The sequence below is a fragment of the Ciona robusta genome, chromosome 6 (assembly GCF_009617815.1).
Source record: "Ciona robusta chromosome 6, ASM961781v2".
Lineage (NCBI taxonomy): Eukaryota > Metazoa > Chordata > Ascidiacea > Phlebobranchia > Cionidae > Ciona > Ciona robusta.
The window spans coordinates 2,239,651-2,260,724 of record NC_143240.1 but is presented as its reverse complement, the minus strand read 5'-3'; the positions used below and the strand labels follow the sequence as shown (position 1 = coordinate 2,260,724).

General features: G+C 34.8%; 5 protein-coding genes across 6 annotated transcripts; 2 read left to right on the top strand and 3 right to left on the bottom strand.

Moving 5' to 3' along the window:
* Window positions 1-7: 7 nt before the first annotated feature.
* On the bottom strand, window positions 8-2,380 carry LOC149734859 (uncharacterized). Its single transcript, XM_089879678.1, has 3 exons — window positions 1,513-2,380; window positions 1,148-1,233; window positions 8-935 (listed from the first exon to the last, which is right to left on the bottom strand). Exons 1-3 carry the CDS (start codon window positions 2,375-2,377, stop codon window positions 273-275), a joined length of 1,614 nt encoding a protein of 537 aa, XP_089735804.1. The 5' UTR covers window positions 2,378-2,380; the 3' UTR covers window positions 8-272.
* Window positions 2,381-2,417: 37 nt separating this feature from the next.
* Window positions 2,418-3,516, bottom strand: LOC149734858 (uncharacterized). The gene has a single exon (XM_089879697.1). It carries the CDS (start codon window positions 3,342-3,344, stop codon window positions 2,937-2,939), a length of 408 nt encoding a protein of 135 aa, XP_089735823.1. The 5' UTR covers window positions 3,345-3,516; the 3' UTR covers window positions 2,418-2,936.
* A 148-nt stretch (window positions 3,517-3,664) lies between these two features.
* LOC149734857 (delta-aminolevulinic acid dehydratase-like) lies at window positions 3,665-7,056 on the top strand. The gene is made up of 6 exons (XM_089879687.1): window positions 3,665-4,008; window positions 4,443-4,595; window positions 4,899-5,057; window positions 5,517-5,690; window positions 6,065-6,241; window positions 6,661-7,056. Exons 1-6 carry the CDS (start codon window positions 3,915-3,917, stop codon window positions 6,915-6,917), a joined length of 1,014 nt encoding a protein of 337 aa, XP_089735813.1. The 5' UTR covers window positions 3,665-3,914; the 3' UTR covers window positions 6,918-7,056.
* Window positions 7,057-7,336: 280 nt separating this feature from the next.
* Window positions 7,337-11,907, bottom strand: LOC149734856 (chromatin assembly factor 1 subunit B-like). 2 transcript variants are annotated; one of them, XM_089879679.1, is made up of 10 exons: window positions 11,707-11,907; window positions 11,430-11,547; window positions 11,121-11,229; window positions 10,591-10,791; window positions 10,090-10,236; window positions 9,696-9,786; window positions 9,310-9,439; window positions 8,616-8,754; window positions 8,088-8,354; window positions 7,337-7,727 (listed from the first exon to the last, which is right to left on the bottom strand). In XM_089879679.1, the coding sequence occupies exons 1-10, from the start codon at window positions 11,830-11,832 to the stop codon at window positions 7,574-7,576; spliced, it is 1,482 nt and encodes a 493-aa protein (XP_089735805.1). In that variant the 5' UTR covers window positions 11,833-11,907; the 3' UTR covers window positions 7,337-7,573. The 2 variants fall into 2 exon arrangements, with proteins under 2 accessions (XP_089735805.1, XP_089735806.1); XM_089879680.1 differs by having other exon boundaries at window positions 10,618-10,791.
* A 205-nt stretch (window positions 11,908-12,112) lies between these two features.
* Window positions 12,113-17,802, top strand: LOC149734855 (sphingomyelin phosphodiesterase 5-like). Its single transcript, XM_089879672.1, has 11 exons — window positions 12,113-12,353; window positions 12,709-12,917; window positions 13,342-13,466; window positions 13,923-14,275; window positions 14,491-14,656; window positions 15,217-15,391; window positions 15,656-15,804; window positions 15,991-16,119; window positions 16,442-16,555; window positions 17,058-17,193; window positions 17,625-17,802. The coding sequence occupies exons 1-11, from the start codon at window positions 12,284-12,286 to the stop codon at window positions 17,712-17,714; spliced, it is 1,716 nt and encodes a 571-aa protein (XP_089735798.1). The 5' UTR covers window positions 12,113-12,283; the 3' UTR covers window positions 17,715-17,802.
* The last annotated feature ends 3,272 nt before the right edge of the window (window positions 17,803-21,074 follow it).

Sequence of the window (21,074 nt, the reverse complement as noted above, 5' to 3'; positions counted from 1 at the left end):
AACTGTATAGCAAACAAAGAAATTGTATTTAAAAGCAAACACCAGAAAGTTTGTAAAAAGACATCAGTTACATTTAGTTTCTGCAATAATATTCTCGATTAAATATGTAATTTAAACAAAAATTTGGTTAAAACGGAAATATGCAAAAAATGTACTACTCTATTGCAATAAAATGCCAGCACTTCAGTATACTATGACTTTTATCACTTAATATCTCTTTTTGTTTAAAAGAATAATCTATCGTTCTATCATAACCCTGGTATATAAAAATCTTATAACTGTTGTGGCTCCTTGGGCAAGATGTAACATAATTTTTTTGCAGGTCTTGGGACAGCTTTGTTAGAAGGCAAATCACTTAAAGTATCAGTAGAACCACCTGTGGCAAAATATATATTATGTTTTTCCCGCATATGCTTAGAAAGGGAAGATTTTCGTTTATACTTTTGACCACAAATCAGGCACGTTGTTACTTGCTTTTGAAAGTGGGGGCAGTGATCAGGTGTGTGGTGCTGGTCTAGGTCTGATTTTTGTGTAAATACACCATTACAATCCTGACAAGAGAAAATATTATGAGTAATTTTATGTTGGTTCAAGCTTTTCAATCTTCCAAAGCCCTTCTGACACATTTCCCATTTGTATGGTTTTATTTCTGAGTGAACTTTAATGTGCTGACGAAATTGAGCCCGCTGTTCAAATAACGATTTGCATATTTTGCAAACATACTGCTTCTTCTTTTTCTTTTTTTTATTCTTTTTTGAGGATTGTTTTAGATTTTCGGCAATGGTAGAAACATTCAGTACATCAGGCTTAAGTCGCTCAACGTTGTTATTACATGTACTTTGGCCCTGGACCTCTTGTTGATCAGGAATTGTAGCAGTTGAGTTTTCTTCACTGGCGTTTAAATTAAATTCAAATTCCATTGTAGAATTTGCAACCTGTATAAAAAATACAAAATGATGTGTACGAAACAACACCCATGTTATAAAGGCTGTCGTTTCCGACCACATGAGGATAAAGAAAATTACATTCATTCATTTGTTCTAGACTAAAAAACCCTGGAGAAAAAAAGGAAAAAAGATAACTTTAATAGTTATCTAATATCGTAACAGATAAAAAAATCACATCCATTAAATTCATGTTTGTATACCCTTTCTTTTTTAACATCTTCTGAATGCACAACTGGTGAATTGGTCACAGTCTGCTTTTCTGCTACTATTTGTTGAACTGGAAAATCTAAAAAAAATGGAAAACATATCTAAAATGATATGCAGAGCCTTTAAACTAACTTTTACTGTACTCTGCAATGTAGTTATTCCCGCTTATACAAATGATAAAAAACATCCCAAAAATTATGACTTACAAAGTTACATACGTCGTAATTCATTAGCAAACACACGGTATATAAAACAGTACACCAGTGTTATAAGGACTGTCGTTTCCCCGCTCTGTGAGCATAAATAAGTAAAATTCATTCATTTATATATGAAAAAAAGGAAGTAGGTAATGACATACTGGTACTGCTTGAAATTTCCTCTTTTATTTCCATGCAATAGGGTGGAGGAAAAGCAAAGTCCTGTAATGGCTCGTCTTGTAATGTAGAAACTGTCTTGGTGTTTTCTCTTGTTTTTTTTCTTGGTATAGGTGTTGCATTCAAATCTGTTAACGTAACTTGTGGCATATAATCCATAGATGTTACATTTAGTATGGTGAAATCCTGTGTGTTGGTATTGTCTTCTAGTTGTGTATGAGCTGGTGTTTTTTCTACAGCCTGTATTTGTGGTAGGGGAGGTATGGGTGGAAGGTTTTGACATTTTTTAGCATTATCTATGTTTGAGTTTTGTTTTAATGATGAAGTAGTCTCCTCAATGGGTACATAATTTTGAACATGTTCTATGATTGAGTTTTGTTTTGAAAATTGATTGCTTTCTTCAAAATGCTCTATAGTGTCAGATAGTTGTTTTAAGGAGCCCAAATGTTGGTAGTATTCTTTGTTTAACTTCTTACAAATAGCGTCGAGTTTTTCAGTGAATTTTTGCATCTTGTTTTTATCTTGGGGGTTGTACATGTTTGGTACATGTAAACCATGAGAGAGAAAGCAAGCATTTGGGACTGAAGTCTGGAATAATTTGACTAGCTCTGTTAAAGTTTGCTGTTTTGTCATTTGCTTGCTTTTTGACTGAATTTCACAAGCAGTGTTCAGAATCCCAAAGGAATTTTTAACCTCTTCAAATGTATATGTTTCCAGGCAGAGAGAGAACAGTTCACTAAACATGAGGTGCGAGTAATTGGAAAGAAAACATAGAAGATCATTTATTACATATTTTGTGCCAATGACGTCCAAAACAGTTGCACAAACCAATCTTTTAGTTCCATGCATTGTATAGAACACAGTGTTAAATGCAGAGAAACTACAAGACCTGTAACATAAAAGAAATTTTTACAAATTATGGCAGAAACAAAAAATTTATCAATTTAAAATGATTGAACATACAGTATAAAGCACCATATTGGTAACAAAAAAACACTTTAGCCTAAAACTTGTAGAATAAGAAAAATTTAAACTGGCAAATACGTATTAAACCTATTTGGTAAGAGTAAAAAACGTTTTAAAACATAAAACTATTAAAAGTAAAACATGTTAAATCATATGGATTGGCACTTTTATAACGTTACGTATCGAACAGTTTTGTTAACAGAAAAGTATAAAGAGATCACAAAAACCATATTTGAAAGCCAAGAGGTTAAGGTATGCTGGAATTGATACTCCACACATGATTAAGTATAACAAAGTACCAAAATCTAGTCAGAGGATGGTAGTTTCCGACGAGATCCCATGTGTAAAAACCAAAAGTTTGTTAGCGAAATCAGCTGTGCAACTGCAATATTCTGCAGATCAGCCTATAGTTAAAAGCAAGTACTAAAATCGACTTAAAATTTCATGATTCTGGTTCTGAATCTGAAGAATCGCTAGAGAGACAATCTAATACTTCACCAAGTACAGTTTTCTTTAAATCTTGGACAAATAACAAATCCATTTCTACATCCCCTGGCTTATCAGTGTTACCTATAGGGTTTTCTGGATCAAAAGAAATCGGGTCTTTGCTTTCGTTATCAGCGTTTGTTGATTCAGTTTTTGTTAGAAAGTCTTTTACGCGGCTTAGCACCAAAGGATTTTCCATTTTCCGCATATTTGGTTTTGTAATACTTGTCCCCTTTGGTGACTTATTATTAGACGGGTGCTGTAAATCGAGTTTTTTCTTCCAGGATTTACATTCTAATGCGGCATCAACTAGATCTTTACAAGTCTCTTGCTTCTCAGAAGCAGAAACATCTGAAGCAGCCATTCAAATCCTTTATTCTGACGCCTTTTGTTTTGTGAACGCTTACACCGTATACATTCGTATTTTGAACAGTTTTTTACGATTTTTCTGTAATTTGAATAAAGGTTTAGTTAGTTAAGCGTGTACCAGCTCTGAGAAAAGAATAGATCTTGAATATAACAGTTTATATCTAGCTATATTTGCTAAATAAAATAACACACGATAAAGAACACATGCAAATCTTGTTTGAGAAATTCTGGGGAATCCCCATATGGTATTTAACATAGAAATCAAATATTTAAAACGAAGTGTGTGTTTTTTAACGGGTCGTGCTTATAACGCGACAGATTTTGTTCAGTTTTCCTTATAATAATGTGAACTCTGTATCTACAAACATGCATATGTCACCCAATCTCTATTATTACGTTGATGTATTACAGCTACGTTTCAACAGTCGTGTTTTTAAGGAAACTTTGATATGTTATGAACATTTGTATGTGTTGTATTGGTACACATGATATACAGTTACTTGCAAGTTGCAAAATGTATTAATTTTCTGGTGTGTATAGATATTTAGGAATAAAAACATTAAAAATGACTGAGTCCAGCTTCAAAAACTACTTGCATAGTTCAATACACCACCCCACCTTAAGAGCATGGAATTCAATACCTTCAACATTAAATGCAGGTATATGTGTTTTGTTAAAACCATATGTTTGACTAAATATTGATATAAACCTGTATTATTTTCTTTCCATTAATGTTATGTAGTAGAAATGTTTTTTCAAGAATTGGCACGGCATTTTTACAACTATTATGTCATGCCTTTTGTCCAAAACGTTATTTTTTTCTGTTTTATCAATAACCGTGTTTTATCAACTGTGTTACCTCTACAACTTGTCATTTCGCTTTTGTAAACTCTTTCGCTCTTCGTGATCAAAGAGACAAAATAAATTTTACTCGTAATGAAATGCTTTGTACTTAAATGTTGTTTAAAAATATTTTGAGACTTTGTCACAAAATTGCTGTTAAAGTTTGGTATAAAAAAGTTCATATTTACATGCTTAATACCAAGAATAAATAAAGATATTTTGAGAGTTTATCATATTTGTTTGTCTGCAGATAACTTCATGTATCCTGTCTTTATCACTGATACCAGTGATGCCGCTTATGAACCAATTCCATCTTTACCTGAGCAAGCAAGGCATGGTGTGGACCATTTAGTAAAGTATCTGGCACCACTGGTTCAAGGGAAAGACTGCCTGCCATTAAAAGGTATAATTTTAGGTAGAATAACCTGCACCTGCTACTATTGTAGTGTGGGCTAGACACCTATTAGCAATTGCTTTAATCCTAGTGGTCGCCAAAAATAATCACTTACGAAGTTAAATATGTGGTCACCTGTAAGCGGGCAAGAGGTGTTTAAAATAAAACACCTGTGTTTAACGGCTGCCATTGCCCCTATACGAGTATGAATAAGTTACATTCATTTATACATTTTATAAGATAGTTTATCCTGGTTTAAATTTACATTCATTCATATGGTATTGGAATAATTCGTTTACTTTTACATTTCAGCTGTTTTGGTGTTTGGGGTCCCAACCCAGATAAAGAAGGATGGTTGTGGTAGTGCAGCTGATGATGAAATGGGACCCGTTATACGAGGAATTAAAAAACTTAGAAAAGCTTTTCCTAATTTGCTTGTTGCTGCAGATGTATGTTTGTGTGCGTATACAGGTTAGTCTTTTTTTTATTTCTTTGTGCCCAGATTTTTTGGTAACATGTCTTAAAAATGACCTAAGTCAAGTCAACGTTTATTTATTTGCCCGGCGCTGTGACGTAGTGGTTAACGTTCCTGGCTCTAAAGATCACAGTTCAAGGCTTCACAGAACTATTATTGTTGTTGTACTTGTTTTTGGGCAAGACAGTTAGCGAAAATTGTTTCAACCCAGTAGTGACCTTGTATATACCCTCACAAAGTTATTTACATAGTAAGCAGGCACGAGATGAATATTTATGCTATAGCAACTGCTGTTCCCTAGTCACGTAAGAATAAACATTACATTTATTCAATTTTGGCCTAAAATATAAGCTCTGATCCACAGCAATATATTGATGTAGCTACAAAATTAATATTCTGGTATAAAAATATACAAATTAATGCTACAAAATAAATATACCGCCCAACTATTACAGATCATGGTCACTGTGGGATTTTGAATGAAAATGGGACAATTAACAATCCACCAAGTATTAAAAGATTAGCGGAAGTAGCTGTGAATTACGCCAAAGCTGGAGCTCATGTTGTCGCACCGAGTGATATGATGGATTGTAGGATTAAAGCAATAAAACATGGACTACATGAAGCTGGTAAGATATTTGCAGTAAGATCTTGTGCTAAAACTAGCGGTTACTTTATTCTATATGGGTGAAGTCATTGACTGGTTATGGGACTTTGGCCTAAATATGTGACATGTCACACTGCAGGATCTCACCCATGTAAAGTAGAGTACACTATTTTTAGATCTAGGATTTAGGCAGATTTGGCCCAGTACCCCAATATCTAGACATCAGACTACTTATATAGGTCAGAATGGAATGTGGAATTGGGCTAACTTTGGTCTAAATCTCAGAACGCCTGGCATGCCATGCTGCAGGACCTCACCCACATAGAATATATTTGACTACCATATTTTCCATGCACACACCTAGCATTAAGGCTTCTAATCTCTTTTATTTATCAGGTTTAGCTGGCTGTACCACTGTTCTAAGCTACAGTGCAAAGTTTTCCTCCTGTTTTTACGGCCCTTTCCGTGACGCTGCTCAATCCGCACCAAGTTTTGGTGATCGTAAATGTTACCAACTTCCTCCAGGTTCGAGGGGCCTTGCTATTCGTGCAGCTGATCGGGATGTACAAGAAGGTAAGAAAATATGCAGAAAAAATTATTTTCCAAGTATCCAGCGCTGTGGCTTAGTGCACCTGCCTGTAACCCAGAGGTAGTAGGTTCAGGGCTCGTTGCTGCTACCATTGTGGGAGTATCTGTACTTGGGTAAAATACACTTAACAGCAATTCTACTAAATACAGTTTTATTCTAAAACCAATTTTTGTCATGAGTTTATATTTATGCAACCTCTTGCTTTAATTCTGAGCACCTGAGTCTAACCAAGAGGATACAGGTTCAAGGCTTAGTATTGCAAGAAAATAATCATCTATTAAGTAACATATATGGTAACTGAAAATAGAGCACACAAGTGTTTAAAACAGAACACACATTTTCTTGCCCTACCATGCGAGGATAAAAAGGTTAAATTCATTCATTCATAATATTTTTCCTACAGGTGCTGATATGCTAATGGTCAAACCTGGCATGCCATACTTAGACATCATCTTTGAAATCAAGCAGAAATATCCCCACCACACGATGGCAGCATACCATGTATCTGGGGAGTATGCAATGTTATGCCATGGGGCCAGTAATGGGGCTCTGGATCTAAAATCTGCAGTTTTGGAAAGCTTTTCTTCACTGAGAAGAGCGGGAACAGATGTGATAATCACATATTTCACCCCAAGAGTTCTAAAATGGTTAAAAGAATGAAATTTGCTCGAAAAATGTAAGCTTTCATTTATACCAATATTTGCAATTTCATTCGACTGGATTAATTTTTACGTAAAAAAGTAAGCCTTTTTTTGAAAGTTTATCCTAATAAAAGTTCTAAAATAGTTAAAAGCATAAATGTTGCTTAAAAAAATAAGCTATTTTGTATTTTTCATACCAACACTTGCCTATGCAGTTTAATTGAGTTCATTATAAGGTATGGGACATTATGGGCTAACAGTATCCATCTTACCCCACAGCACTATATGTGTATATTTGGCAGTTTGGTTTCAATGCAGTCAATAGTAATGGCAATAACTTTAGACCTTAAGTTTGTAATTATAGTACTACTGTGTTACATGCATACATTAACATTAAACAATATTCATTTTCTTCTCAAAATTTACAATTTAAACTAATATCATGATAGATCAGTTTTATTTACGAAAGGTAATACAGTACAAGCATACAAAAGCCAGTTCATGAAATTCACCACATTATTTAAAATTGCCATAGAAATATTGCCTCTCTAGGGGTACTAGGCCAAATCTGGCCTAAATCCTAATTCGTGCTTCCACGGCAATTATGTTGCTGTGTTTGCGTTTATGGTGAATTTCATGAAATAAAGCCAAATATTTTTGTATGGAGGACAAAAACTAAGTGTCATTGGTCACTGGTGTTAGCTGTATTCTTCTTGGAGCAGATTTTCCTGTAGGTTTTGTTGGTTTGATAGTTTTAGGCTCAGTGAACGCCTTGTTGCTAGGCGAGTTGTCATTTACGGGTGTGAGTTTTACCCTCCTGGGTGTGTGGCTGGTTTTAAAAGGAAAGGTTTAAAAGACTACAGTAATAAGCTATAAACGTCAAACAGTTTAAAATGCAGGGGAGGCAGGAATAGTTAGACACGCATACCTATCAATCTAACATACCATACCACAGTGCCAGCCCTGGTTTGGCATGTAGGGCTGTAATGATTAGTTTAGGTTTTGAATTTTAAGGCCCAAAATATTTACAACCCACAAAGTTACACACATGGTAATTCATATGCGGACACATGGTAATTCATATGCGGACACAAGGTGTATGAAACAGAACACCTGTGCTATAATCACTGTCCTTGCCCCACCAGCCACCACGCGAGGGTAATCAGTTAAAGTCAACAATATTCTTTACCTTTGTTGAGGTATTTCTTCTTTTTGTTCCTTTGCTTCCAGATCACTTTCTATTCTCATTTCAACATCATTTATTTTTTCCTTCACATCAGACACTTCCATAGCCATAACTTGGTTATTAGTTTGCTCCATTTTGGATTCTGTAGATTCTGTATTCTCCTCTTTGGATGGTGGAGTAAAAATCTCTCCAAGTTCATTTTTGTCAAATTCAACAAGAGAGCAAAACCCATCTCGGGAAGAAATGACTAAAAACGACCCGTCTGAACTCCTGAAAAAAGAAAGATTTTTTTATTGTTTTAAATGCCATTCATGTCATTTTTACTTTAGGTACTTGATGGTGAATGAATGTAACCTGCTTTATCCTCATGTGCGGGGAAATGACAGTCGTTATAACACGGATCTTCTATTTCATACACCTCGTGTCGCTTACGAGTTACCATGTATGTTACTTTGTAGGCATAGGTTTTCTCTTATTCTCTAATATACATTTCCACTTTCAAACAATCTTAATTTAAAATTGCAAACTTACCAGCTTAGATCTGTAATGGAAGCATAATGTATGTTAGAAATAACAGCAAACGGCAGAACTTGTTGTGTGTCGTACATTACAACTGTGTCATTAGAAGCAACAGCAAATATGCAACGGTATTCCAACTTAAATGAGGGTTCTGCAAAAACATCGAGATTATTAACAAATAATTCGCAAGTCTATGTTGCTGCCTATTACTTTTTTACTCAACGATTTATGATACCTGTCACCTTTTTTTTATACTTTTAGCCCTTTTTAACCACCCGTTTTTCAAAGATATGAATGAATGTAACTTATTTTATCCTCTTGTGACTGGAAAACTTTGGTCACTGACCCACTATTACACCGGGGTTCTGTTTCACACACCTCGTTCTCGCTTACGAGTTACATCTATAGTTGACAACCCATTAGTGACCACTGGGTTGAACCCATTGCCATTAAGTGTCTTGCCTAAGGACACATACGCCCACAATGGTAGCAGCGACAAGCCTAAAACTATAACCCCTGTGTTATAGGCAGGCACGCTAACCAACTGTGCCACAGCACATTTGATAGTACTGTATACACGTCCACAACGGTTGCAGCGACAAGCCTTGAACCAATAACCTCCGAGTTATAGGCAGGCAGGCTAACTAACTGTGCCACAGTAGACAGTACCGTATACCTATTTAACATTTTATATGGTATAACTTACCAGAACTCGACTCCTTCAGTTGATAAAACACAGGAGAACAAGCCACAATACTTGCTGGCTGTTGTAACCCTGGTAGGTAAGCTACAGGTTTTGAAAAGTTGCCACGAGGAAATATTAACGCTGTGTTTATCTGAAAAAAAGTAAAATAAATTTATTAATAGGATTTTTTCATTTTTAATGTATGGTTGATAATTTAACCCATTAGTTACTACTGGGTTGGCATAATTTCTGCTAGTGGCTAACAGCACATATGCTCACAATGGTAGCAGAGTTAAGCCTTGAACCCGTAACCTCTGAGCTAGAGGCAGACACGCAGCCACACGATAACCACTGTCACATCATAGCACTGCCTCTAAAATATTAATTAAGATGCGATTTTGTCTCACTTGTTGTGGGGGAAGATTTTCTTTTTCGTTTTCCACCTGAAGACATCCAGCTGGTGCAATTAACATTTTACCATCTTTGCTGAAAGACAACCTAAAACAAAATTAAATGAATTTTATTGCACTGATGCAATCCTAGTGTTGTATAATATGGATTAATAAGCTTAAATCCTAAGTCTTGGGTGTGATTTACTGAAGACCTCACCCTCATAGAATAGAATATACTGGGACCAATAAGCCTACATCCCAGGTCTCAGGTGTGCTTCACTGAAAACCTCACCCTTATGGAATAGAACAGCCTTGTCCCAATAAGCCTACACCCCAGGTCTTAGGTGTGCTTAACTGAAGAGCTCTGACCCCCAAAAAACACACATCTGACACATGTAAATCCTCTTACCTTCTTCTAACAACTGATTCATCGTGAAATAATCTTTGCATTTTCTTATTTTCCTTCTCAGATTCAGCTTGATTAGCAGTTGGTTGCATCATCTTATTAATACAGTGAACCATCTTCTTCGTTTGTGTGTTGTATATTCTTAGTGATCTGAAATAAATCTTATTTTTAGTCATAGTTACAACCACTACATTATACACATTTACAGTTAAAATTTAGATTTTTTTTTTAATTTCCATTTTATAAATTTAACTTATTTATTCTCAAACGGTGGGGCAATGACAGTTCTTATTACACAGGCGTTCTGTTTTACATGTACCTACGAGTTACCACTTTACGTATGTAACTTTGTGACCAATGGGGACAATGCCATTTAGGCTAAATATATATTGGACTTAAGACTATTACATATTTCATAGCACCAGATCAGGGTCAGATTTACGAAATTTATTACAGTTACTTAACTCCCTAAGTATAATTGATTTTTGATATTGTATTGTTCACCTATCGCAGCTTAGTGTAGCTACATACTGTCCCAATGGATCCCACGCCACTCCATGCACAAAGTGCTTTGCTTCAGATAGAATAGCCATCTTCTGCCCTTTGTTAACATCCCATAACACAGCTGTGTGGTCGACAGAACCAGTGACAATATACAGATCATCACTTGACCAGCAAAGGTCATTGATGTCTTCCAAATGCCCCCTTTGTGATAAATTTATGGAGTTAAATGAATAAATGTATCTTGTTTTAAACTTAAAATGATGTTTAATGTACTTCAGTGTGCAGTTTAACAGTTTGTTTGGGTCAATTTTGGAATTAATGAATAAAAGTAACTTGCTTTATCCTCACATGGCTACAAAACGACAGTCGTTAAAACATGGGTGTTCTGTTTTATATACCTCAGGCCCACTTACGATTAACCACATATGTTACTTTGTGGGTGTGTTTTTCATGTATGGTTGACAATTTAGACAAATTTAGATGACATTATGGTTTCTGTGATGTAAATATTGTTTTAAAGCATTTCTAACCTTAGTATTTTAGCAGCACACCAAACTTCTATGTTCTTTCCATCATCTGGGTCAAATATGTTCGGTGCTTCTTCTTTTTCGCTCAATTTCCATAAAATGACTGTTGCATCTAGAATAATGAATCATTGTACATTATTCATCTTAAATTGGCAAGGCAACGATAGTCGTTATAACACAGGTGTAGATGTGTTCTGTTTCATACTCATGCCCACTTACGATTTACCACGTTTGGAACTTTTAGGATGATTTAAACATAGTTTTTATCAGATTTTTTATTAAACAATAAACAAGAGAGCAATATATTATTACCGTCTCCAGCTGAAGCGAGGTAGACTCCACTTTTTGAAAATCGAACAATATTTACTGCTTTGTCATGACGACTGAGGTTGGATAGAAATCTTATTTCACCTTTTCTATATTCCCAAACCTGCATAGTTTTTTCTTGAAAATAAATCAAACGAAACAGATAAACAGTGTGTCAAAATAAACATTGATTGCTTGTGCATGGTTTTGTCTTCCAAATTTTTAAATTTCTCTAATATATGAATATATAAACAGGTACGTTTAACGTTTTAAGTACACTTACACGAACATTGTTGTCTAAACCAGCTGTAGCAATACGTTGAGGCTGATTCTCTATTTTCGGCTGAACGTCAATCGAAAATATTGCTTCTTTAGCGTGCCATGATATTTCTGGTGTGGTGACTTTCATTTCTTACAATCTGATAACTTTAAACACTCAAAAATAACTAAAAAACACTTAAATAATGTACAGCTAAAAGTACAATAAAATGTAAATACAGCAATTTTCCCGCCAAACCATTGAACCGTGACGTAATTTCGTTTATTTTAATATAAAAGGGGACAGATTTTACAACATTTTTTTTAATAAATGTTATCCAAGAATTAGATACATTTTTAGATAGCTTTTCGTATTTATTTAGGGACCACAGATTTTTAGGATCTTCCCTTTTTAATGCGGACAAAACTGCCGCTTGCGCGATTCAATCAGCTGTTTTTTTGTTTGTTTGTCTGTCGTAACAACAGTTACAAAACAGTTTGAAACACAATACAAAAGTTTAAGTTCTGGTCGCTCGGGCTTCCTAAAAGAGTCTAAAAGTTTCCAGAACGCAATGTATTTTTCGTAATTCGTTATTCGAAATATGGATCTAAGCAAAACAACTCGCAAAAGAACAACACATATACACAAAATGAGCGAAACGAACGAAGCAGGTATTTTGTTTAATAGTTTAGTTGAAATTTAGTTTTTTATCAGTGTGTATTTTATAATTTTTTAGGTTTAGTATTTCAGAAATACTCAAATTATAATTAAAACTTTTTTTTAAATATAATTTTAGATTTTGCATTCTCTTCGTTGTTGTTCGAAAAGATACTTAAAATTATGTTATTAAGAAAATGTTAGACAGTGTAACTTATTGCCAATAAAATAAGTTAAGTGCATGAGGTGAATGAAACACAACATCTGTGTTATAATAACGACTGTCATTGGCCACCGCAAGGATAAAGCAATATACATTAATTTCCATTACATACATTCAAGTTACATTCATTCATTCATGTATTACAGAAACCAGTGCATACATGGCTGACTCCACAACCAAACCCCATCTAATGCCAGGAGGTCCATACACCTCATCGAACTTTATTGTCCAGTGTTTATATAAGATATCTACCGTATGCCTAACACCTTGGTCCCACATTCTCGACCGGTTACTTGCCATGTTTATACGAACATCTGAGACCTCGAGAGGAAGTATTTTAAGCTTCTGTATAAAAGTGAGTATTTTTACCGTCTATTTTCTATATGGTTGAAGCCCTTTTTAAAAGACCTAAGATTTAGAACTGATTTTTATATTCAGTAGCCTAGTTTTGTTTTGTATTTTTACGAAAAATTTATAAACAAAATTGAATGTGTAATATCATTAGGTAGCATGTCCATACATAGTCTTAAAACAGCAAAATTATGAACTGTCTATTTGGTTAGGTAATTTAAATAATCCAAGTGCATGTTAAACGTTTGCATGTGTGTAGCTGTTTAAATTAGCACCTTAACTTGACATATAGTGATCAGACACAGCTCTAATAGGAAAGGTTCTTTTATTATTAGCGTTTCGCAATACACACTGAACATGCAGTTAAACTTTTTCGCTGTAAGTACCATGCAGCTGATTAAATTAACCCATAAATATTTGATGTACAGGCTTTCCTATTATTGATTGTTCTGCTCTGCCTAACCCCAATTGCTATCTTTGCGTTTATTATATGGTTTCCTCTGCAATGGTTCAGACCACGATCTTTTTCCTATATATCTCCACACACTGAGAAGTAAGTTTGATTCCAAGGGGTGTGTCCATTGTTTATTTTCTACCAAATGTGGTTGTAGTATGTATAGGTGTAACTTTAGGAGTACATAGGGTGATTTTTCAATTAATTTTAAAACATGGGTTGGAATTATATACTTAGCACTCCATTGTTAAGATTAAAACAGTTTTGACCCTGCTGGTATGTGTATATACATGCAAGCAGTGAAGCAGATATTCCACATTTGCACTTGGGTATTTATTTGAGCACCCACATTTCGACCCCCTATACAGGTCTATATCTTCATTAGGGTGAATGGGACTCAACAGATCTCTATAGGAGATCAAAGCGTTGGTAGGCAGATAAATACAGCTGATTTACAAAACATTTGAAAACAATATATAAATTTTTAATATATGATATGCCTGACAGCATCAGTACCTATATTACTGCTTGTACTTACAAACTTTTTATGTTTAGGGAGAGTTCATCATCTGGGAAATACGAACGTGTTTTTCTATCCAACCGTCTTTCCCCTAGTGTGTCCAGCATTACTTCTGCCCCTCAGTCAGCAAGAGGCGCCCAAACTTTCAGTGTTATGTCGGCTAACCTGTGTTTGATGCCTGAGTTTATTGCTCATATTAATAACTTGACTAACTCGGTGACAAGGGGCAAAAAAATGGCGGCTTTTTTCTGCGGAGAGCCAGTTCCAAGAGCTAAAGTAAACCAAGGGGTTGGGGAAGGGGTGTCAAAACCTACTGAGACAGATTTTTTAGTTGCTACTTTAAGTACCGAGTCAGTTAGCACTGGTGGAAGAGAATACGAACCTATAGGTACGTTCAAATCTGTAAAAAAATTTGGAAATTCTCATATCTGTAAAAAGCTTCGGAAATATTCATAATGTAACAGACAAAAATCATAGTGTACTAAGTAGGAGAAATCATCTATATTTTGCCTATAATGTCAATTGGTAAAACCACTACACCAGTATCTAATCTGATTATATCCCCTACTTATCCCACTACTAATTGAAATACATGCTATACAGCGGGTGAAAATATTGATTCTCGAAGCATTACATCAGCTCAGTGGAGCATAACAAGCAAAGAACGGACAGTGTCCGAAAATTTCTCGTTTATTGCTGATTTCCTTTGTTTGCAAGAAGTTTTTGACGGAAGATCTACTAACCAACTTATTCAGGGCCTGAAAAGAAAGTAAGAGATAAAAATATGGCCTGTATATCATAGGTGCTTGCTTATAGCATGTTGTTTTTATTCCATTGGGTTAGTTAAATGTTTTAGCAAATTATAATGTAATTTCCAATTTTTTTTTTAATCATAGTTGCTCTTATGGGTGCAAAGTATGAGTAGGCGATGCATACTTACAAAATTATAGCATTGAAGCTGCCTCTGTATTCAAATTAACACAAATGACTGTTTTAAAACAGCTTGTATATCTTACTTGATAATCACACCAAAGTATTATGATGTCACAATTGTATTACATTATAATTGGCCCGCCTTCGCACAGCGTTGTTAAATTACTACGACTACAGTTGCTCACAATATGTTTTTCGTGAATTATCGACTGTCGTTGCCCAGCCACGCAAGGATAAATAAGTAACATATGTTGCAACTTCTAAGGGAGCACGAAGTGTATGAAACAGAACACCACTGTTATAACGACCGTCCTTACCCCACCATGCGAGCATAAATAAGTTTCATTCATTCATAATTATAACCCCAAAATTTCCTAAATACCTTGTTTTCCACAGGTACCCTTATATAATATACGACGTTTCCCAACCTCTACATAATTGTCGAATGACATTACTTGGCAGTGGTTTATGTATAGCCAGCTTGCACCCCTTCATTGATATTTCATTCAAGCCATACCCAGATGGCCACAATGATGATAAATTAGCCTGCAAAGGTCTCTTAATGACAAAGGTAACCTAATGCTCTAAATGATAAAAAAAAAACACTTTTTGTATGATTTATATGAAAATAATGAAATCGTTCATTTTTTTAACAATAATATGTCATTTGGAAAAATATTTTGGCTGTGCTTGTTTGAATAGACACTTGACAACAATGTAAAACTTTTTTTAATGTGTAAACTGCTGTGGTAAACACATACTTTTACCCAGTTTTAATGTACACTAACACTAAGTACTTCACGAAACAATAATTTGATTTTCTGTGATTTTTTAGGTTTTTCTTGGTAAAGATGACAGGGGTCATGACCTTGTTGGTTACCTAGCAACCACTCACCTTCAAGCTTGGTCCCACTCTCATGCCTCTAGTGTTCGTTGCAAACAACTCGACAGTATTTATTCCTGGATGGAAGAATTTAAGTTAAAGTAAGAGTAAAACCAGCAATAAGAGGTTATATAAGTTACATACGTACGTGGTAACATATAAGCGGGCACGAGGTGTGGCCGTGGGGAACAGCGCACCCGTGTCATAACGACTGTCTTTACCCCGCCGAGCGAGAGAAAAACAGTGCCAATCGAAAACTTGTGTTTAAATTTCATTTTAACTTCTAGTTCAGCAACTCGAGATGGTAACACACCAGAAAAAGTTCTGTTTAATGTTATAACTGGAGACTTCAACTTTGACAAAGCAAGTTACTACGATTTAAATGAACAAAGATGTCAGTTTCTCCAACAATTCATGTAAGATAAAACAGTTTTCAATAAATTTGATATCTTAAGGGGTTGTAGGCTTGTCGCCGGTACTATTGTGGACGTATGTGTCCTTGGGCAAGACAGTTAACGGCAAAGACATGTCTTGAAAGTTTAAGAACCTCTTTTTTACAAGAATTATGAATTCTGGAATTGTTTTTTAAAGTTGCTACTTTTTTGGAAACTAAGAAGAAAACTTTCCTTTTTATCAAGATTCAAAAAATTCATTTTTAAATGTTTACAGTTAAATTCTTTTTAAGATTCAGTATGTTCAGTTATTTTTAAATTTTTGTGTTTATATTTTTTCTTACAGAGACCCATGCATTGATGAACAAAGTGGGGGACAACACAGTTGGGTTGTTGGAACTGAGTTAAACCAAACTCGTATGCACGAAGACAGAGTTAAAACTCCACGTGGTTTACAAAGGTGTGTATGGCAGAAATAACTAGATATGGTACAGTGATAATTAGTATGTGCGCTGACTGTAACCTAGAGGTTATGGGTTCGAGGCTTGTTGCCGCTACCATTGTGGGCGTACATTTCTTTGGGCAAGAAACTTTTTTTCCAACTCAGTGGTCACAAATTGGTTGTACAAATTGTCAGCCATAAATAAAAAGAAAAAATTTAAATAAACACCCACAAAGTAACATACACAAAGTTTATGAAACAGAACAACCATGTTAAAACAGCTATCATTGTCCTGCCACGCGTATATAAAACAATTCTCATTTAACTCATATATAATGTTGTTCAGCATTATTTTATTTAAATTTTCTTATATACTAGAAAGTAACATATGTGGTAACTTGTAAGCGGGTACAAGGTGTATAAAACAGAACACCCGTGTTATAACGACTGTTGTTAGGTTTTATACAATATTTTATAGACCCTTTATTGTAATTTGTAATTAAATTTCCCTTACATATAGAATGTTGGTATCTGAGTTAGAGCGTTGTAGATATGTTGCGTCAACCACACCAACTAAAAACAGCTTACAAAAACCACAAGACGGAAAAAGGAAAATTGATTATATTTTATATGAAGAATGCCCTTATATTAATACGGTATGTGTTTTTATTTGAATAATTTATATACAAAAGATAAAAATATTTGAACTAGATATTTAAGTGTAATTTTAATATATAGTACTGTAGGGTAAGGTGTGTACCGTTAGCACATAATATCCCATATTTGCTAGTCGTGTTTCAAATTAACAATTTGGGAAAGACTGTAATTGCTTTAACCCAATGGTCCCTAATGGGTTGTCTTAACTGTCAGCCATACATATAAAGACTGATAAATGAGTTACATTTATAATGGCAATTGGCAAAATCACTACATCCAAATAGGAGCTACAATGGTACTTTACATTCATTTATTAGTCTTAAGTCTACGGTAATATATTCTATGCTGTTTGTCTACTACCAAATTGGACGATAAAAGAAAATGAAAACATTGACCTACTTTTACCATTTTGCAATGTTTTTCCTTTCAGGACATCAAAGATTTCAAGTTTTTCACTGGTTTGGCAACTTTAACAGACCATTTACCAGTAGGAATGGTCTTTTCCTGCCATGATATTTAACAACATTCCAATACCAAGTTTAGCTCTTACTGTGTTCGCATTAAGCACTATTTAATATTAGTTAATAAACAGATACTTTTCACTGTTATTTATGTTGTGGGAAAATAACATAAAACTGAATCATTACAATATATACAACGAGCAATAAGCATCGTCGCTACAATAGCATAATTTTTAAAGAAAATGGAACGGAGTATTAGTGTGAGTGAATAAATGTAACTTACTTTATCTTCGCGTGGCCAAAAAACGACAGTCGTTATAAAACGGGTGTTTATACACCTCGCGCCAGCTTACGAGTTACCGTGTATGTTACTTCGTGGGTGATAGTGTGATAAGTTTAGGTAAAGTTGCATACGTAACTCGTAACCGGGCACGAGGTGTATGAAACACGACACCAATGTAAAAACTTCTGCTTTTACATTCGTTTGTTCATATTACTGAAAAGAAATGGTTATCATCACGAGACTTTTATGTTGTTTTGCTATAATACACATGCTTGTAAAAAAGAGTTGTTTACGTTAGCTTTGACGTAAAAACATCTCGTTTGCGTAATTTGCCAGCAAATATGATTATTTCTATATTGTGGGCAAGGTACTGGCCGAGGATTTTGACCCATTAAGGCGTAGGAATAATAATTTTGTCACGTCCTAATAACCAGTTTGTTTTGGAAAGGTACGGATATTGACTGCGGTTTTAACCAGAAATACCGGTTTGTTTAACCTTTATTTTACCTATATCATGTTATACATTTCGTGACGTTTATACAAAAAACGGAAATTAATTTTTCTGCATCAACATAATAGGATACGCGTTTATCCTTTTGTTAATATATATATACGTAGAGGATTTAATATTTCCGTAGCGTAACTGAAACGTAAAAGGGCAAACCGGCGATTTCGTTTAGGGTAGTTGGCTTTAAAAGGACCTAGCGACTCCGTTTACTCAGAACGAGATTTCTACGTTGCAGTTTACTGGTAGCTCCATAGTGATTACTTACGAAGTATCTTCCACGATAAAAGTTACGTCTAAAATGGGTAACAAAGCGTGTTTTTGCTTGTTTGCTTTTAGTTCTAATGCTTTCTTAACTTAACCTTTAATACGAACCTTTAGCTTTGAATATATAGTTTAATACTATAGTAAACAAACAACTATTAATAACTTTCTATTAAAAGCCTATAAATAGAGGTGCATCTATGGTTTGAAAAACTTAACATAAAATCCAATTCACCTTTGAATACTCTCAAAGCAAAATACGAGGATCTCATATTTCATATCTGATTATTTAATTAAAACCATTTAAACTTATTCGATTTTCCCATGAATTATGTGTACCTATATATATAAGCATTTTAGTAACTGTGTCGTTTTTTTAGAACCAAAAGCATTAAACGATCTTGCGACGTTTGATAAACATAAATTAAAGACTGTTCAAACCGAGGTCAAAAACACTCTTCCAACTAAAACAAGTAAGTATAAGATGAGCAACTTGGGATAATGGGCCAAATTTGGCCTAAATCCTAAGACCCATAGCATGCCATGCCGCGGGACCTCACACCACGTATGCAACTTTGTGGGGAATCTTTTTTTCAGAATATTTGGACAACCCATTAGTGACCACTGGGTTGGAGCAATTGTTGTAAGTGTCTTGCCCAAGGACACATACGCCCACAATGGTAGCAGCGCTCATGTAACATAAATGTTAATTAAAATCACATTTACAGCAATCGATCAAGAAAAAACAGCGTCTTGAAACACTACAATACTCCTGATCTAACTATATCTCATTTATCCAGAAATTACTCATCTAAAATATGAAGCAAAACTAATCTAGAATAAACAAATGTAAAGAATGTCGTTGCCTTTCTTTTTGTACAATGTTTGTCGCGTTTATACTGCTAAAAGAATATGGTAAAAAAACAGAATGGTAATTAATGAATGTAACTGATTTAACCTCGCGTAGTGGTGCAACGACACTCGTTATTATATGGGTGTTATGTTTAATACACTTTGTGTATGTCTGGTTTTCGGTAATCTGTATAGGAAGGATTAGTACACACTTCAGTTACCCAGCAGACTCAGGAAAACACGATTATTTAGTTCAATTCAAATACAGTATCTAAATTTATTGAACAATTATAATTATAATTAAAAAGTTAATATGGCCATATTTATACAAATATATTGTTCAATAAGTACAAGGGTTCGCTAATTCAGTCGCCTATTCTATAAAATCAAATCACATTCAAGTTGTTATCTTGAATTTGGTCGTAAAAGATAAGATTAAAATTTCATACTCCCCAGAACGTTTCTATATTAAACCGCATGCGAGCTAGGGCGGCCCGATATTATGACGTATGAAAGCCTATGTGGCCTGTTTACAATTGACCATCAATCATTTACTTGTAGAGCAATGCCCGCGTGTATGCCTGCTTGGGTATTCGTGAAAGCGCTTTCTATAAAGGTGCTATCACATTTGCCTAAGCATTAGAAAGCGTGTTTTGCAAAAAAGATATACCGCAGAAGGAAAGAATTTAAAAGCGTGCGGTCAGGTTATACAGCAGTGTCTGATTAAACTACGAATAAAGATCATTATTCGTAAATAAAATGCAGACAAATAATTTGTGCTGAAACAGAAGAGCATTTCCGCCATTTTAACCAAGTGGCAAAGAATTACAAGTTTAAACCAGTATTCAGTCGAAATTAAGATTTTAAAATTGCTAATATACAACGGCAAGAAGTAGTAGTCCCACGTCAGTCGCAAAGCAAGTGATATACTGTATAATATACTCCAGGACACGAGTTTGGCAATACTTATGTGTATGCCCATCGTTACCAGCTATTTAGCGTGCGAGTTTATATAGTGTGTAGTATTCTTCTAACAGACAGTATACTTAGCAAGTCGACGCGAATTCTATTAAAACCGCAGCAAACGGCCTGTTAGCCTCTATTTTTTTAAGCGTACAAGATTACCGTACCGTCAAATGCCTAAACAGGAACTTAGTATTGGCGTTTTATCATTTTAAGGTTAAAAACGTAATAACAAGACATTATACTTTATAAAGCATGAGCAGTAAAGCTGAAATGTTGGAGTTTTTACGGTAGGCGTTTAAAAGGTTTTCCTGTAAGTAAAGTGACGGTTAATTTTTTGTTAACTCGAAACAGGACGTAGCGTGTTGTTATTTTTTAGCGGTCGCGTTTTATTCCATGTGTCATATACTCTGAGCACACAATCTCGTAAAATCTGGCGAAGCGTTTTATATAGAGCGAAAGGCGCCTAAACCAACATGGGATATGAACGTAGAAGAATTGTTTTCAAGTGGCATCGGCGAAGAACTGAAAGTGGTATTGTACCGCGCAACG

Excerpts from the sequence above, each read along its gene's own strand:
- LOC149734859 (XM_089879678.1), bottom strand. The coding sequence starts at position 2,377 with ATGCATGGAACTAAAAGATTGGTTTGTGCAACTGTTTTGGACGTCATT. Across the intron at positions 1,234-1,512 it reads GGAAATTTCAAGCAGTACCA|ATTTTCCAGTTCAACAAATA; the intron begins GTATGTCATTAC and ends CATTTTTTTTAG. Across the intron at positions 936-1,147 it reads AAGATGTTAAAAAAGAAAGG|GTTGCAAATTCTACAATGGA; the intron begins GTATACAAACAT and ends TTTTTTATACAG.
- LOC149734858 (XM_089879697.1), bottom strand. The coding sequence starts at position 3,344 with ATGGCTGCTTCAGATGTTTCTGCTTCTGAGAAGCAAGAGACTTGTAAA.
- LOC149734857 (XM_089879687.1), top strand. The coding sequence starts at position 3,915 with ATGACTGAGTCCAGCTTCAAAAACTACTTGCATAGTTCAATACACCAC. Across the intron at positions 4,009-4,442 it reads ACCTTCAACATTAAATGCAG|ATAACTTCATGTATCCTGTC; the intron begins GTATATGTGTTT and ends GTTTGTCTGCAG. Across the intron at positions 5,691-6,064 it reads ACATGGACTACATGAAGCTG|GTTTAGCTGGCTGTACCACT; the intron begins GTAAGATATTTG and ends TTTATTTATCAG.
- LOC149734856 (XM_089879679.1), bottom strand. The coding sequence starts at position 11,832 with ATGAAAGTCACCACACCAGAAATATCATGGCACGCTAAAGAAGCAATA. Across the intron at positions 10,237-10,590 it reads GCTACACTAAGCTGCGATAG|ATCACTAAGAATATACAACA; the intron begins GTGAACAATACA and ends GATTTATTTCAG. Across the intron at positions 7,728-8,087 it reads GAAGAAATACCTCAACAAAG|CCACACACCCAGGAGGGTAA; the intron begins GTAAAGAATATT and ends TTTTAAAACCAG.
- LOC149734855 (XM_089879672.1), top strand. The coding sequence starts at position 12,284 with ATGGATCTAAGCAAAACAACTCGCAAAAGAACAACACATATACACAAA. Across the intron at positions 15,805-15,990 it reads ATGGAAGAATTTAAGTTAAA|TTCAGCAACTCGAGATGGTA; the intron begins GTAAGAGTAAAA and ends TTTAACTTCTAG. Across the intron at positions 16,556-17,057 it reads ACTCCACGTGGTTTACAAAG|AATGTTGGTATCTGAGTTAG; the intron begins GTGTGTATGGCA and ends CCTTACATATAG.